The sequence below is a fragment of the Lepidochelys kempii genome, chromosome 2 (assembly GCF_965140265.1).
Source record: "Lepidochelys kempii isolate rLepKem1 chromosome 2, rLepKem1.hap2, whole genome shotgun sequence".
Taxonomy (NCBI): Eukaryota; Metazoa; Chordata; order Testudines; family Cheloniidae; genus Lepidochelys; species Lepidochelys kempii.
Window position 1 is genome coordinate 233,992,181 of NC_133257.1, and position 17,429 is coordinate 234,009,609.

The 17,429-nt window shown below is 39.6% G+C and overlaps 1 protein-coding gene across 2 annotated transcripts in view; it reads right to left on the reverse strand.

The window, feature by feature from the left end:
* PIP4K2A (phosphatidylinositol-5-phosphate 4-kinase type 2 alpha) overlaps positions 1 to 17,429 on the reverse strand; it is a 201,284-nt gene that overhangs the window by 99,462 nt on the left and 84,393 nt on the right. For both annotated transcript variants that reach the window (XM_073334225.1, XM_073334226.1), the window contains one exon: positions 394 to 491. In XM_073334225.1, the coding sequence (XP_073190326.1) occupies positions 394 to 491 (98 nt within the window). The remainder of the gene's footprint in view (positions 1 to 393; positions 492 to 17,429) is intronic.

Sequence of the window (17,429 nt, forward strand, 5' to 3'; positions counted from 1 at the left end):
GGTGTACATTCCTTATTTGGCTTTGAAATACTCCTTATCCCACTGTTTATTCTGATTTATAACTTTTTTTTGTTTAAGATATCAAAAATAACTGTACGAAGATGTATGCATTTAAAATACCTAAACAAAAATTTCCATCATAAACAGAACAATCATTTTCTATGTAAAAGATATTCATGGGTAATAATATACCATATGGCCAAAGAGTACTACCCAGTAGGCCCTGCTGTTGCTTTTTAGAATGTAACAGATGGTTATGTTTATCACAGGATTAACTTAATCAGAAAAACTACTCCTATTCATTGAAAAATACCAGAGAGTTGACAAAATTTTGTAAAATATCACTGCCAGAAGCTTTATCCCCCTCTACAAAGGGTTGTTACTTGCACTTACTTGTTGAAAAGGTGATTGTCCACTTTTATCTTTGAATATGCTTTGAAATCATCTGGCATCAACATAATAGGGATTTGAACATGGCTCAGTTCATTGATCTAGAGGAGAGGAAAAAAAACATTTAACAATTTAGCTTTGCTGACACTTTACAAATACCCTCTACACGTGACTTAAAGGCAAAGATGGTATGTTTAGTTTGTTTTAAAACTTGTTAAATTCAGGGGAACAAATCCTAAAGCAATTTCAATTTTTCTGGATGAAAAATGCAATGACATTTTAAAGTTAGTAGCCCAGTTTTATCAGTAAATGTGGCACAGTTACTTTGAATTATTGTTAGAATGACCGATGTCATCAGTTGCCACTTCAGTAATTTTTTTAAAATGTTGCTTTGGTCAGGGGGCTGGCTATGATGGAGAAAGTAGGAAAAGCATTCCTAATCTATATTGTAGTAAGTGCCAAGAACCTCCAAAGTACTCTTGGAAAGTACTTCTCAGGAATGTTAATCAGGATGTGAAATCAGAGTAGAAATTGTGTTTTACCCTGAAAATGCTGCTCCTGTTTATTGGACAGAGTTACTTTTCTACTCCAGATCATGTGTCAAAATTTTGCCACATTTCATACACTAATTACTACTTGCCCTTACAGCCTATGAACCAGAGTCTCTTCCCTCTCCTCTCGGTCGGTATGTGCTTGAGTCCTACTACTGCAACTGTACTGAAAATAGATGCCTTGATTTAAACATTTCTTCTTACACATCTTCTCACACTCCACCTTTTAAACACCTCAGAGTAAGTATTATTTGCAATGATTTTAAGGACTAACAGATTAATGGGAATTGCATTCAAACCATTGTCTGATGGGTGCAGTACTATCACCACCATAGTGGATGAGGAGTTGAAAGAGCTAAGAACACAGATAATTAGATGGCAATAATATTGATTTGAGCTGAGGGCATGGCCTAGCGATAGCACATCAAGCTGCCATGGAGGTAACTTGGCCCTGTGCTTCTGGGTTAACAGAGTCTGGAAATGCCATGGAGGCAACGTGCTCAGCTATGGACCTGAAGAAAAGTAGGACAGAGAAGTGCTTTGAGTAGCTTCCTGAAGTCATCTTCAGTCATATCAGGAGTGACAGAGATTGAATAGGTACCATACTAAAAAGTGACCCCTTAAGTTCTAAGGGTATCCAGGGATCCGGAAAGTCTTTAAAAAACAAAACAAAAAAAACCCACTTGTATTTAGAATTTGCTTTTGTTTCAACGATAATGGTTACTTATAGGGCAGCTATAAAATGTAATTCAATGAAAGCCCTTGTTACAATGAAGAATTGTATCTGGCTGATGAATCTTGCCCATATGCTCAGGGTTTAGCTATTCGCCATATTTGGGGTCGGGAAGGAATTTTCCTCCAGGGCAGATTGGAAGAGGCCCTGGAGATTTTTCCCCTTCCTCTGTAGCATGGGGTACGGGTCACTTGCTGGAGGATTCTCTGCTCCTTGAAGTCTTTAAACCACAATTTGAGGACTTCAATAGCACAGACATAGATGAGAGGTTTTTTGCAGGAGTGGTGGGTGAAATTCTGTGGCCTGCATTGTGCAGGAGGTCAGACTAGATGATCATAATGGTCCCTTCTGACCTAAATATCTATGAATCTATGAATTTCATGGTAATGTATCACATTAAATGAGTGTAATATAATAATGATTACAATTAGGTCCCAGTTTAATTCCTGTATTAAATCTGTATTGGCAGATTCATTAACAATTAACAATTCTACCAGATTTTATTGTCAGATTTCAGAGGAGCAACCTACTGATGGTAGTAATAATAATTCCAAGTAAAAATAAAATGTGTAATATTTTTCACATAAAATCATAGTAATAACGGAACCAGACATATTACCAATGAATAATATCACTAATGATCTCATTTACATTTCTTGCACTTTTTAACTGAGAAGACATTTGGTTTTTATGAGGTATAATGTGTCTTACTGATACGTCTTTTTTTGTCGAAAGCTGTGGTAGAAGGGAAAAGTGCAGAGAAACTAGGGACAGATAAGATACTTTTTGATACTAGCCAAACAGATTTAAAAGAGCAACTGCTTAGAAGAACATTGTCAGGTTAAAAGTGTTAGAAACAAAACAAAAAACAATGCATTTCTTTGCCCATGTTCCATTTATTATTAAAACATAGAATTTTAATTTTTATATATATTTCATTTAGGCTCCTATCCTGCACAGGACATATGCAATATATGTAACTTAGGCCTTGATTAACATGAGGGCAAATACTTGAATCTGCATGGAGCCTCACTAACTTGGGGTAAATTGGAGAATTAGGGCTTTACTTTTTGCACTGCCTATCTGGACAACAAAAATCAATTAGGTTCTAGTTAATTTCAAGTTCTTGTTCATACACAATGCTGCTATGTCTGGGATGCAAACACTGAGGAAGAATGTTTGGGTTATCCTGTTTCCACCGGAATTTTATTTCTTAAATTAATAGAAACATTTACTCGCCTTAATTTTGGAATACTGTAAGCTTGTTTTAATAAAGCCTAAATTCTGGGCAAACCTGACTTGACAGTATCCCTTTAAACTATGGAATGTTTTAGGATATTTAAAATTTCAAAAATGACCACTTACGTCACACCTTTAAGTTCATTACTAATATTTATGTTAAAAAAATAAATGCAATTGTTTTCATACGCCACAAAGAAACTTCACAGGTACTTCACCTCTTTTGCAAACACACACATTTTTGTTGTTGTATTTATTAATCTCTTAAATTTTCCAGCACAGGACTTGAACCACAGTTTAACAAACACAATAATTAGCACTGGTTGCTCTCAGTGGACTACAGCAAGTTTTAACTTGGTAACAGTGGAAAAACAATTTCAATCTCTAATGACTGCTCGGCATAAACTACTACCTGAAAATGGGCTATTTTTGTTTAGGAATCAAGTGCTCAATCCTTTCAAACCATTAGTGAAAAATCCATGAGAAAGACCACCAAATACCCAGGAAGTATTTTTAGTCATGGCTCTTGCAGGGTTCTGGATCCTGGTCCTGAAATTGATTTGCACTGGCAGATCTTTGTGCTCATGCAGAGAACCCAGTGAGCTTCAGTGAGGTTTTAAACATGGGAAAGCTTCCCTCTATGCAGAGCCAAATGCAGAGTGAGAGCTTTAGTTTGCCCACCAGGGAAGAGTCCTGCACTGGCAAGGATATGGGGTAGAGATGACCTAATATGTAGGATTCTAATTTCCTGAAGTTTCATTGTAAATATTACACAGACAGAGAGGTACAGGAAGGTTTCACTGAGTCAGAGTAGTGGTTTGTGAGTGGTTTGAAAAATCTACTTACCATGAACTTTCAGAGAAACTGATCTTTCTCTCGAAATAAAAATTAAGACTGTAGCCCTTACAAATGTGAAGTGAGTGTAAACCAATGCAATGCTGCCTTCCTAAATCTGCAGCCAGACAGCTCCACTGCCATCTCTGCTGCTTACAACTTTCCCCAGTGACAGCAGGGCTCCTCAAAGTTTCATTGCAGTTACTCAGATTCTTACAGGGAGCAGTGAAATTGATAAGAATCAATCAATTTTACTTCAGTGCTGTTTTGGAAAGCTCTGAGCAACTACAGACAGAGGCACTGGAGTTATTTAACAGGGCCCAAAAGCAAAGTCTTAGGGGATTGGCAAAGTGGTGCACCGTTCTGCATATATCACAGTATCCAAGCAGTTCTAGGAAGAATGCTCCTTCCTCCCAGAAGTCCAAGCAGCCTTAGAATCCCTGGATTAGTAGGTGTTTGATAATTTTTTCAAGACCTACTTGTAAAAGCATCTACAGAACCTAATAAATCACTGACACATTCTCATTAAATACAATGAACAGTAAAAGCAGCAAGAACTGTTCACTGAGCACTCACTACCATCTAAAATATGCAGTCTTTGGTTGATTGCACTGTACTTCATAAATTCATACTGGAACAACCTGCACTGATGATTCAGTAATGATATAGGACCATATTTAACCATCATACAAAAAGCTGGATGATATAAGAGAGAAGCATATAGATATCTTATAGTATAACAGTTTGTTATAACAGATAAACATGGATATTTAGATTTTCTTGCATAAAATTACCTACTCTTTTAGGTAGCTTTAATTATATTTAAAAGTGTCCTGTGCTTTCAAGTAGCAGACAGGCACTCTACACATCAAATTCTGGCTGCTTCCTGGAATGAAGGAGAACAGATCTTCAAGTAGGCACAACCACATGTTGCCAAAGCAACACCAATGTGTGTCTGTATTCTGGTCACAAGCAATCTCAACCACACACAATTTTTCTTGATACTTGTGTGTTTTAAGTATTAAAATAAAAACTACTAATTATGTTTAATTCACACATCTTAAAAAGGTAACCCATTTAATATAAATTAAATTTATTCAGCAAATTTAGGATTTTATATGCATTAATATCTGAACACCAGATTTTCTTAAATCTGTTTACTGTTGTAATTTGCTGAAAAATTTCTATGGCTATAGATTGTCCATGAGCAGTATGGTGTGATAATTTAATAACTGAAGTTCAAGCTGTGTTGCTTAGTTTTAATTGGACCCATAGTCATGTGCTATCATTTTTGTTCCCTGATTGAATAAATGTAACTAAGAATCAGATGTATGGTGGAAATATTTGTATTTACATATCCAAAATTTGCTTTCTCCAGAATTCACATAAAATTCACTGTTTTCCACAAACATTCCTTCCAGCAAGCTCTTTTGCTAGAGTATGAAGAATACATCAGAAAGGAAAGGAGTACTTGTGGCACCTTAGAGACTAACAAATTTATTTGAACGTAAGCTTTCATGAGCTACAGCTCACTTCATCGGATGCATGCAGTGGAAAATACAGTAGGGGGATTTTATATACACAGAGAACATGAAACAATGGGTGTTACCATACATACTGTAACAAGAGTGATCAGGTAAGATGAGCTATTACCAGCAGGAGAGAAAAAACCTTTTGTAGTGCTAATCACAAAAGCTTATGCTAAAATAAATTTGTTAGTCTCTAAGGTGCCACAAGTACTCCTTTTCTTTTTGCGGATACAGACTAACACAGCTGCTACTCTGAAACCTGACATCAGAAAGAGGCATGAATGCATCCTAATGGGATTTAACTTTTCGTTCGAGAAAAAACAGATTGTTTTAAGGTATTCACTCAGTCTTAGACTATATGACAGTCAGTTCTCAATCTTTGTCTCTTCTAGAACAAAAAAGTACCACATAAAACTGAATGTGACCTTTAATGCCTCAGCTGAGGAATGACACCTCCTAGCAGTACAGACCATCAATTAACTTAAACCTTTCAAACACAAGGTCTAATTCTTCAGACACTGCTACAAAAACCTTCTAGCTCCAGCATGGTGTTCATGCATACCCATGCTTGGAATATATATAGGGACTGTCACTCAAAGAAGGTTGACTTCATATGCTAATATTTTCTGTAGGCTAGTTTTAACCTGACTAGTTTTGCAGCTCTTTGCAACAAAGAAAGGGATACCAGGTCATCATCTCACTGTGGAAACTGTAACCATACAGATAAAGCAGCTTTAGATACAAGAGGGGGGGAGCAAGGGTCAAAGGAAAAGGACCTAGGGGTGACAGCGGACGAGAAGCTGGATATGAGTCAGCAGTGTGCCCTTGTTGCCAAGAAGGCCAATGGCATTTTGGGATGTATAAGTAGGGGCATAGCGAGCAGATCGAGGGACGTGATAGTTCCCCTCTATTCGACATTGGTGAGGCCTCATCTGGAGTACTGTGTCCAGTTTTGGGCCCCACACTTCAAGAAGGATGTGGATAAATTGGAGAGAGTCCAGCGAAGGGCAACAAAAATGATTAGGGGACTGGAACACATGAGTTATGAGGAGAGGCTGAGGGAGCTGGGATTGTTTAGCCTGCAGAAGAGAAGAATGAGGGGGGATTTGATAGCTGCTTTCAACTACCTGAAAGGGGGTTCCAAAGAGGATGGCTCTAGACTGTTCTCAATGGTAGCAGATGACAGAACGAGGAGTAATGGTCTCAAGTTGCAGTGGGGGAGGTTTAGATTGGATATTAGGAAAAACTTTTTCACTAAGAGGGTGGTGAAACACTGGAATGCGTTACCTAGGGAGGTGGTAGAATCTCCTTCCTTAGAGGTTTTTAAGGTCAGGCTTGACAAAGCCCTGGCTGGGATGATTTAACTGGGAATTGGTCCTGCTTTGAGCAGGGGGTTGGACTAGATGACCTTCTGGGGTCCCTTCCAACCCTGATATTCTATGATTCTATGAAAGGGCCTGATTCTCCACTTCATTACCCCTGTTTTATGCTGATGTAATTCACTTCAGAGGCCAAAATAAAACCAGTGCTATGGAATGGAGAATCAGGCCAGGTCTACACCAGAAATGTTTTGCTGGTATAACTTTGTCCGTATACTGTACCAGCAAAACATTCCTAGCATGGATGTTGTTGTACGAGCAAAACTGCACTTTTACTGGTATAGCTTATTCCACCACCACCAGCCCCCACCCTGTGAAACAAGCTACACTAGCAAAAGAACAGTTTTGCTAGTATAACTGCATCTACTCTCTGGGCTTTTACTGGCAGAGCTTCAGGGATTACATGTCATCATATCCCTGACCAACAGAGCGATCCTGGCAGAAAGCTGTGGTGTAGTGTAGCCTAGCCTCAGGCTCATATGAACACATAATCATCATATCTCAAACATTAACACTGTAATTTTTAGTCTTATGTCACAATGAGGGCTGTTAACTTTTTCACTTACTACCAATAAGTAAATAAAACAAGTCATCTTTTAAAGAGTAAGCCACATATCAGATATTTTATACCTTTTAAGTGTTTTAAACCAATGACAAATCTGTGCTTTGGGATAACATTCATTCTCATGCTCTTTGTTTTAAGGCCTCCTCTGACACAGAACTTAAAGTACATAATATTTATATGAAATCTGACAAAGTATTTTGTGCATGCCTCCACACAGAAGTTAAGCATACATGCCTCTCAGAATAGCGCTTATACCAATGCTGCTTGTTCACAAGAGTAAAGAAAAGTTATTGATTTAAATTCCATTAGAGAAAGGGAGGAGGGAAAACAAAACAAAATTGTTAATAAATGGAATGTCATTTTCAAGGTTAAGAGTGTAACACCAACAGCTATAAATGAAAACTGCATTACAACAGCTATAACTCAAAAGTTTAAAAAAATAGTTGGAACTGTTTTATTGGCAAAAGTCATGAAATAAAACTGCTGAAACATTCATTTTCTTCTTAGCTGTTGCTCTTGAGTGCAATGAAGTCTATAATGATTTCCCACAATAGCTGATTAATATGCACCAAGTATAAGGCTTCATGCATGGAGAAAAATAAAGAAGTGATTCCTGTTTGCAAAGGACTCGAAACCAAGTATATTAATTTAATTACAATTAGTCAAGAGAATTATCACTTACAGCATAAATGAAATAAAATTATACCCATTTGCAGTGAAATGGGAAAGGTACTTTCAGTGCAATCTCTGGTACCAGCCCCTCTCTCTCAAAATTAAGCACATGTCCGGACTTTTTTTTTTAGTCACATAAGGGTGGATTTGTCATCTTTCAATTCATGATTTAAAATAGGACACTATTAACCTACTCAGTAACAAAGAGGTACTTTCTTTAGGGAAAATAAGTCCACATTTGTTATATGTCAGTAATAGTTTGTAAAAGAAAAACTCTACAGCAGGGGTCCCCAACACGGTGCCTGCAGGCACCATGGCGCCCGTCGGGGCATTTTGTGTGCCCGCAGGACACCTCCCCGCCGCCATCTCCCGGCAGCATTTCGGTGGCGACACTTCTTGCCGCCTTTTGGTGGCGGCATTTCGGTGGCAGGGTGTGAAGTGTGCTATTGCCACAAGAAAGGTTGGGAACCACAGGCCTACAGGAATCCTCTGACCTGGAATTTGAAACAGTGAAAAAGTTTGGAAAGGGAGCTGAGGACATTTTGTGCTGTAAACCCGAAATATAGAGAAAGACAAATCATAATGCTGAACATCTCAACAGTAAGTCTCACCTGAAATTAAAAGAAAGTCAAGGAAAGGTACCAGGTTTGTAAAACAGTTTGGGAAGAAAGAGACAAAAGCAGCAGCTGTGGATTTTCCATTTTCTGTGTTTTGAAGAGATTCCAAATAATGTTGTCTGTGGTTCGAACTTATCAGCTCTGCTTCATGTGTATGTACATCAGATGCATATTCCATATATTGCTCATCTTTTGCACGTAGCCATTGACTATGCAATCAAAACTGATGCATTGTGTGATCAACACATTTGTGCTACATTTTCCAGTAATATATAAATATGAAAACAAGCAAAAAAAAAAAAAAGCTCGCCTTTAAGTCTGATGGCAACAATGTGAGCCTAAGTAATCTACATGTGCTCCCTTGTGTTGTGCCATCATTCTGGTTTTCCTGGATCCAGGCAGCAAGATTCATTCCTGGCCATTGGGACAGCATAACAGACTTTCTCTTTAAAGAAGATGATGCAGTACCTCAAAGAAGACAATGAAACTAAAATGGATGATAGAGGACAATGGAAACCAGTGAGAACGGTAATGCAAGTTATCTTTTCTGTGTGTATTTTTTGGAAAAATCTATGGGGTTCATTTGCAATTAGAAACAAATCTACCTCAGACATCAAAATAATATGCTGCTTTACTGCAATTTACAAGTTGCTGCTTATGTACATGGTACCTTAAAAGAAGTGAAACCTCAAGTCAGAGGGCTCCAAAAGGCAACTCCTTTCATCTGCAATGCATGCTTTCACACCAGAATTTCAAAGCAAACTATACCCCACAATATATTTGATGGACGCTATGGATCAGGATCTCTTTTTGCCAACTGTAAAGCGTTTGATCCATTTGTCAAGCTCCAATGTCACACAATTTTAGCAACTATGAAAATATGCTGTGTATTTTCCCATGAAAGACAGAAGAGTTCAAGAACGATTCTGATTAATACATGGCATGTGAAGTACCCTGTAATGACAGTGTACTAGTACTTTAATATTGGAGAAGTAAAAAAAAAAAAATTAAAAAAAAATCATTGCCTGTCATGTGCACTGCGGAATTTTGTGCATTTGGAGTATCAGTAACTTCAGAGTCTGCGGAAAGATTATTCAGTCTGTTCAGACAGCCAAGTGCTGCAATGCGTCTCCTAAGACCAACTTGGGAAGCTAAATGTTTTGTACTACAATAAGTACATGAGTTCAAAATTGGACAGTCCTCTCAATTTCCCGCAACTGTGAAAACTCAATAGATAAAAACAGGAAAAAATGTTTAAATCTCATAATTTCATGCAACCAAGAAAATTAAAAGATTTAAAAAAAATGCTTAATGTAAAATACGTATCTGCCAAAATGACCATTTAAAAAAAAAACCCACCACCAGCACCACCTAATTCTGCCAAACCAAAGTATAAACATATGCACTACAACCTTGAGTTTCTGAACTTTAGCTATCCAGAACACTCTATGATCTGGAGCAGTCCTGCAGCAAAGGTTGTCTATTAATTACTAACACTATAAATTAATCACAGTTAACTAAAGCAATTAACTCAGAACAAATTAACTTGATTTAAAAAATTAATCCCGAATAATGGCAGTTTTAATTTCACTTAAACAATAGAACAGATCAGGGATTCTCAAACTTCACTGCACCGTGACCCCTTTCTGACAATAAAAATTACTACACGACCCCAGGAGGGGGGACTGAAGCCTGAGCCCCACTGCCCCTGGTGCAGAGGGCCTCCCCCCCTCCCAAGCCCAAAGGCTTCAGAGTGGCACTGTCAATCTAAAGTACCAAAATTTGCCTCTCTTAAAAAGATAAATGCTTGAGTGTGCCTTTTACATACAGCATATATATGCAGTACAACCTTGCTTAGGTAAATACCTTGGGAGATGAACTAAGGGAACGTTTCCTGGGCCACTTGTCACTATTGTGCAGATATATTATTTTTTATTACAAATATTTCCTCTGTAAAAAAGATAAAAGTCAAAGCATGAAGAGGGATACGAATGTTTAGCATTTCTGGCACGTAAATATCTTCGGCCCTGGGCAATGGGGATCAGGTTTTGGCTTCAGCCCTGGGCCACAGCAAATATAAGTCAGCTTTGGCGACCCCATTAAAACAGGGTCATGACCCACTTTGGGGTTCCGCCCCACAGTTTGAGAACCCCTGGAATATATAAACAGAATAGCATTTTTCAATTCACCTCATACAAGTACTGTAGTGAAATCTCTATTGTGAAAGTGCAACTTACGACTGTGGAATTTTTTTTTAAATAATTGCACTCAAAAACAAAACTAAAACTTTAGCGCCTACAAGTCCACTCAGTCCTACTTCTTGTTCAGCCAGTCACTGATACAAACAAGTTTGTTTACATTTACGGGCAATAATGCTGCCCGCTTCTTATTTATGTCACTTGAAAGTGAGAACAAGAGTTTGCATAGCACTGTTAAAGCCAGTGTTGCAAGATATTTACGTGCCAGATATGCTAAACATTCGTATCCCTCTTCATGCTTTGACTTGTAGATTGCACTTTTATCTTTTTTACAGAGGAAATATTTGTAATAAAAATAATATAAAGTAAGCTCTACACTTTGTATTCTGCGTTGTAATTGAAATCAACATATTTGAAAATGTAGAAAAACATCCCAAAGTATTCATAATAAATTTAAATTGGTATTCTATCAATGTTTAATAGTACGATTAAAACTGTGATTAATTGTGATCAATATTTTTAATCTCGCAATTAATCACAATTAAATTTAATGGTTTGACAGCCCTATTATTACATTAGGTAAATAAATATCTGCACAATAGCAACAAGTGGCCCAGAAAACGTTCCCTTAGTTCATCCCCCATGGTATTTACCTAAGCAAGGTTGTACTGCATAAACACTGTATGTAAAAGGCACACTCAAGCATTTATCTTTTTAAGAAAGGCAAATTTTGGCACTTTAGATTGACAGTGCCACTCTAAATAGATGGCTCAGTTTGAAAAAATATCAGACTTCCAGTCTCCACAGACCTACAGTTCAGAAGCAGGGAGAGGGGTGCTTGCAGGCAAAATTTGTGTTTGCAACTCATTTTGCTCCTGCAGGTTTAGGAATGAATTCACTCTGCCAGGAAAATAGAGGTTGCAGTTAATTGCAAATAAGGGAATAATAAAAGCCTACTGGACATTGAATAAATAGTAAGGCTTAGCTGGTAATGGTTCTGAAATTAGCACACAGGTTTTCCCAAAAAGCCATCTTACGCTGTGACATTTTAAAATAAGCTTAACTAATTTTATATGATTTCAAATCAAGCAATGAATATACTCAAGTTGTTAGGCATTATTAATGGCCCTTATTTAATTCAGATACATTCCCCCTAAATACTAGATTACCAGTGCAATGCCTAATTAAGCATTAGGTTTCATTCTGTCAGAATACAAGCAGCAATAAATTACTTGTATGCAAAGCAGACAGACATCTAAGCTGCATACAATAAAAGCAGTTGACTGCAGATATTGCATATTTAGCTGGAGTGGACAGAGAACAATTAGTCTGTTCTCTAACAGTCCAGTGTGTATCTTCTTTTTACACTGCAGCAAGGAGCTTGCATAACATGTAACAGAAGTTGTGGCTGGCTAGAAACTTTGAAGAGGAAAGGACCCAAGTCCACTAATGTCTGTGTGTCCATCCCAGTGAAATCACAAAATCACCAAGTGATCCCTAATGGGTGCTTCTGGTGCAAGTTATCTTTCCATTTAAATTCCATTCATTTGTATATGCAATACATTAAATATCTGATATCTCATCTTTGATAAGAATGTAAGTATTAACAATCACAAAACATTTCTGCCTTCCTTTCAAATGACATGTCCTTTTTCACATCAACCTCCCAGGGCTGAAGCTAGAATGGTACTGGATGTTTTGTGCTAAATGCTGCACAAAGTCACAATTACAGCCCTTAGTGGTTTCAACAAACTAAACCTAGGTTGCTGTTCTCTTGGCAGATGCAGATGGCTGCGGTTGTACAAGTTGCACTTTATTTCCAGATCTTTGTGAATGGGTAGACATTTCTCTACTATCTGACTACCTGGGCCTAGCAAGGTACAAGTGAACTGATTTGTTTATTATAAGAGGGGTAGCCGTGTTAGTCTGGATCTGTAAAAGCGGTAAAGAGTCCTGTGGCATCTTACAGACTAACAGACTTATCGGAGCACAAGCTTTTGTGGATGAATACCCACTTAGATGCATGTAGTGGAAATTTCCAGAGGCAGGTATAAATATGCAAGCAAGAAACAGGCTATGGATAACAAGCTTAGTTCAATACAGGAGGATGAGGCCCTTTTTCTAGCAGTCGAGGTGTGAACACCAAGGGAGGAGAAACTGCTTTTGTAGTTGGCTAGCCATTCATAGTCTTTGTTTGAACCTGAGCTGAGAGAAAGACACGCATGGTCTTTTTTGTTCTTTGTATTTTAAACAAAATTTATGTATTTAAATAGAGTGACCATATTTCCCTATGCTGAATATGGGACAGCTGGTAAAATTACTTATATTCAAGTGTGTTCACTGGCAACAATCAGAACTATGCAGTACAAATGTTCAAATTAATATCAAGTTGACTGAGCCTCCGTTAAAAAGAAATACTGTGTAGTTGGATTATTTTTATTTGCCTTCTCATCCTTAAGGTTTTAGGGTTCACAGAGTGAGGGGTGAAATACACATCCCTATCTTCTCACCCCCCCCCCACTCCTGTACACCTCTCTCACACCAGGGTTTGACCAATCAACCAATCCTCCCTGCCCAGCACTCTACGCCCTCCATGCCTGGCTGAGCCCCTGGGCTGGACCTGTCTTCCCGAGGCAACACATGGAGGGGAGGCACGCAGGGTCACTTGCCCCCCCCCCCCCCCCACGATTTCTGCCAGGGTTCACACCAGAATGTGGCCAGCATCAGCCTTTTGGCACTGTTCTGGAGAGAAGCGACGGGAGCTGCTTCAAGTGGGGGGAGGGGGGGGCAAGAAATGGATGTCCTGGCCCATGTCTTTGCAGAGCTCATCTCTTCTTCTTCCCCCCTGCCCCTGTGGCTGGAAGCAGCTTGTCCCTTCTTGCCTGTACAGTGTTGAAAGGCAACTAACACCTCCAGGCTGCTGCTGGCCACTGACATAACCCAGATGCCTCCTGTCTCCCCTTCACCCCCACCCCGGCTACAGTGTGGGCAGAAAGGAGTTAAGCCCTAAAGACACACTGTGCACCAGGGCCTAGGGAACCTGACTCTGGGGGCTTCAGCTAACTGGCCAGAGAGGTGGCTCAGGAGGGGAGGGTGCCTTGGGGATGGAGCAGCCCCAAACTCCCTGGGGGCAGGACCTAGGGCAGGGAGGTGCGGGGTGAAGAGGATGCTAAGCCCCTGACCAGGGGTCTGCTGTGGAGCCTCAGGTTCGGGGCATGAACAGGCTGGAAATCACTTCCCCTCATCCCCACTCCAGAGCTTAGCTGAGGGGCAGAGGGGCTTCCCTGTGCCAGCGTTGTGCAGGGCTTTGGCACACACAGGTCCCAGTACCTCATGGTTTTCCCGGGGCACCTGCCCAGCCAGAGATGGGAGGGGAGGGGAGGGGAGGGGAGGGAGGGAAGAAAGGAGCCTGCCGGCTAGGTAGCTGATGAGCTGAGTGCTCTAACCAGGGATTGGTTCTCCACACAGTGCTGGAAGCAGGACGAGCCCCACCAGTGGGGATATGGAGAAGCAGCAGGGATGGAGGGCGGGGGGGGGGGAAGGAAAGCAGGGAGAGGACAGTGAGAGGGGGAGCATGTGAAGGGCTAATGGGTGGACAACAGAGGTGACATGTAACTGGCCACTGCCTGGCGCCTGCCCGCACTCACCAGCCACTGCAGCGCTCAGCCAGTGCTGGCCAGAAACGGGACCAGAAACGGGGGCAGGGCCCTGCTGGCCGAGAGCCAGCACACAGAGGGGGCTGAGCTGACAGACCAGCAGGGGGAGCGGCCGGCCCTGCATGCTGCATCTTCACCCCACCACCAGCTTTGAACACCCACCCCCACTGTCAGCCACTGGACCCCCGCCCCACCCCCCCCGCTGGTGGGAGGGCAGCTGGTAAGCAGGGATCCAGCCAGCAGCAGGACCCACCAATACTGGGAGGAGAGAGAGAGAAAATACAGGACAATTTGCCAGTTTTTAAGAAAAAGTCAGGACACCTGCAAGAGGGCTTAAATATGGGACTGTCCCTTTAAAAATTGGACATTTGATCACCCTATATTTAAACATATTTTAAACACTGGGGCTCATTGAGTTTGGGCTAGAAGGTGGGAGAGACGCAGAGAAGAGACTCCAGAAAAGTAGTGTGTCCTGGTCTAAATATAGGACTGAACAGCAGGAATCCCTAAATTCTGACACAGACATTAACACCAATTTTCCCCTGTGGCTTTGTGCAAATCATTTACTCTATCTCAGTTTTCTCTTCCGAAGAATGGGACAGAAATAGTTACCTGCCATTTGGTGTGCTATGAGGATTACTGTTTGAACAGAACTTTGAAGATGAAAAATACAGCCATGAAGAGCAGCTCTGTGTAAGCTCGAGTGCTTGTCTCTCTCACCAACAGAAATTCGTCCAATAAGATAGTTCCTCACCCAACTTGTCTTTTAAGATGAAAAATACTTAGTAGCAGCATTTTTAAGGTGGTCCAACAGTTTGACCTATTGTCCTTGATAAATCTCTCTTTGAAAGGCACAAAATACAGACACACAGGAAGAGACAAAACAGGCCTGATCTGCAACTGAATAATCCTTATTCAAGCAGCTCATTGACTTCCATAGTGTTAAAGGACGATTACGCCCGAAGAGAGAGAGCGTTTGTGGAAATTCATTATTTGAAGAGTGAAACTGAGAGGAAGTTTCATTATAAATGGGTCTAATAAGTCCTATTTGTTCAGCTGATGTGTGCCATTCTTCCAGAGCCTTCTTGGCAAGTCTGGAAACTAGGAAGGTCTGACCAAATAGTAAAAAGAAAAGGAGTACTTGTGGCACCTTAGAGACTAACAAATTTATTTGAGCATAAGCTTTCGTGAGCTACAGCTCACTTCATCGGATGCATGCCGTGGAAAATACAGAAGATATTTTTATACACACAGACTATGAAAAAATAGGTGTTTATCGCTACAAAAGGTTCTCTCTTCCCCCCACCCCACTCTCCTGCTGGTAATAGCTTATCTAAAGTGATCACTCTCCTTACAATGTGTATGATAATCAAGGAGGGCCATTTCCAGCACAAATCCAGGTTTCTGTATTTTCCACAGTATGCATCCGATGAAGTGAGCTGTAGCTCATGAAAGCTTATGCTCAAATAAATTGGCTAGTCTCTAAGGTGCCACAAGTACTCCTTTTCTTTTTGTGAATACAGACTAACACAGCTGTTACTCTGAAACCTGACCAAATAGTAGTTACACTTGGGTGACAACATTTTCGCATGTTAATCATTGCTAATATTCTACTACTATCTTGTACAGTTAGTAAATTCTAGTCCTGTTTTGCTGTGGTTATCAGCTTGTCTTAAAACATAATGGATCTTGCTGGGACAAGGCAGGCCGCTGAGTAGTCTCATTCCCAAATATGGTACAAGCCACAGTATTGCTACTGGGACAGTGTATGTCTCCTATTAAAATACAAAGTGAAAGTGAGGTAATTATTTTGAAACCTTTGCAGTCTCACCTCAAGGGCTTGGAAAAGGTGAAAGAGGTCAGCAGATAATCAATTTTTGTGGAAAACATTTGTTTGTCACAGACCAACACAGTCATTTTGTAAATATCATTTGACAGTTTAAGACGCACTCAAAAGCATTTTTGCAAGAAAAGGTTCTGTTACTCAGTAGGAAAACCATGAGCTACAAAAATATAAAATAAAGTGTATTATGCTGAAATATGAGACATTCACAATTGCTAGGAGTCAAATATGCTGATCTTTGACGGTCCCGTCCCCCCGCAAAGCACAAAGTAAAAATAACTATTCACACTTTTGTCAGAAACTACAGAATACAGTAGGAGTTAAAATTCCATAAGAGACAGTTCTGCTGAATAAATAATTCCCTAAATCAGCCTCTAAATTAACACCTACTATTTGACTCTGAGGAAAATATAATGTATTTAATTTTAACTGATATTTTGGGATCTATTTTCATTTAAATGTACGGAGAAAAAACCTTACTTACCTAACAATTTAATATGCTTTGAAGTTTTACCTGTCTGCTAATGCCCACCAGTAACCATAGTTTTAGCCTTATTTTCAGGGCATACCTGTCAGTGGACTGGATTACTCAGCTTCATCAAAAGCCACCAATGCTAGAAAAGTTGATCTGGTGAAGCCAAGGATTACTGAAACTATATGAATATAGAAAGGCATACATTTCACAGAATGCTAGGTCCTCGACATCTTAAACCTTGTTTTATATTGCATCAAATATTTTTACATATTTAGGTATTCTGACTGAAGCATCAATAGAAGGTGACTTATTTTTGAAGGAAAAAAATGTGCTACTTTTTAATTCTTGGGATTGGACCCTGAACTACTGTACAAAATAATCAAATAAAACACCTAATAAAAGATCTATTCATTCATGCTAAGAAACAGATGTTCTCATTAAAGAATTTTTAGTTGTCGTTTTCAGCAGTATGAACGTAATGAAGCATCTCAGAGGTGAAAGAAGTTCATAGTTCATAGATCCATTATGGAAAACAGGATACGGTGACATAAATGGGAGAGAAGGAAAGTGTTCAGAAGAGAATTAGTTGTAACAAATACTGGTTCCTTGTTGTCTTATATACATCCAACTTATTTACAGATTTGTCCCAATCTATTTATTGAAGAGACTGCTTTTTACATCATGTGGTCAGATGTATACATATTAAGACATGGAGCTAAAGAGACTATTTGGGTATTTATCAAAACTT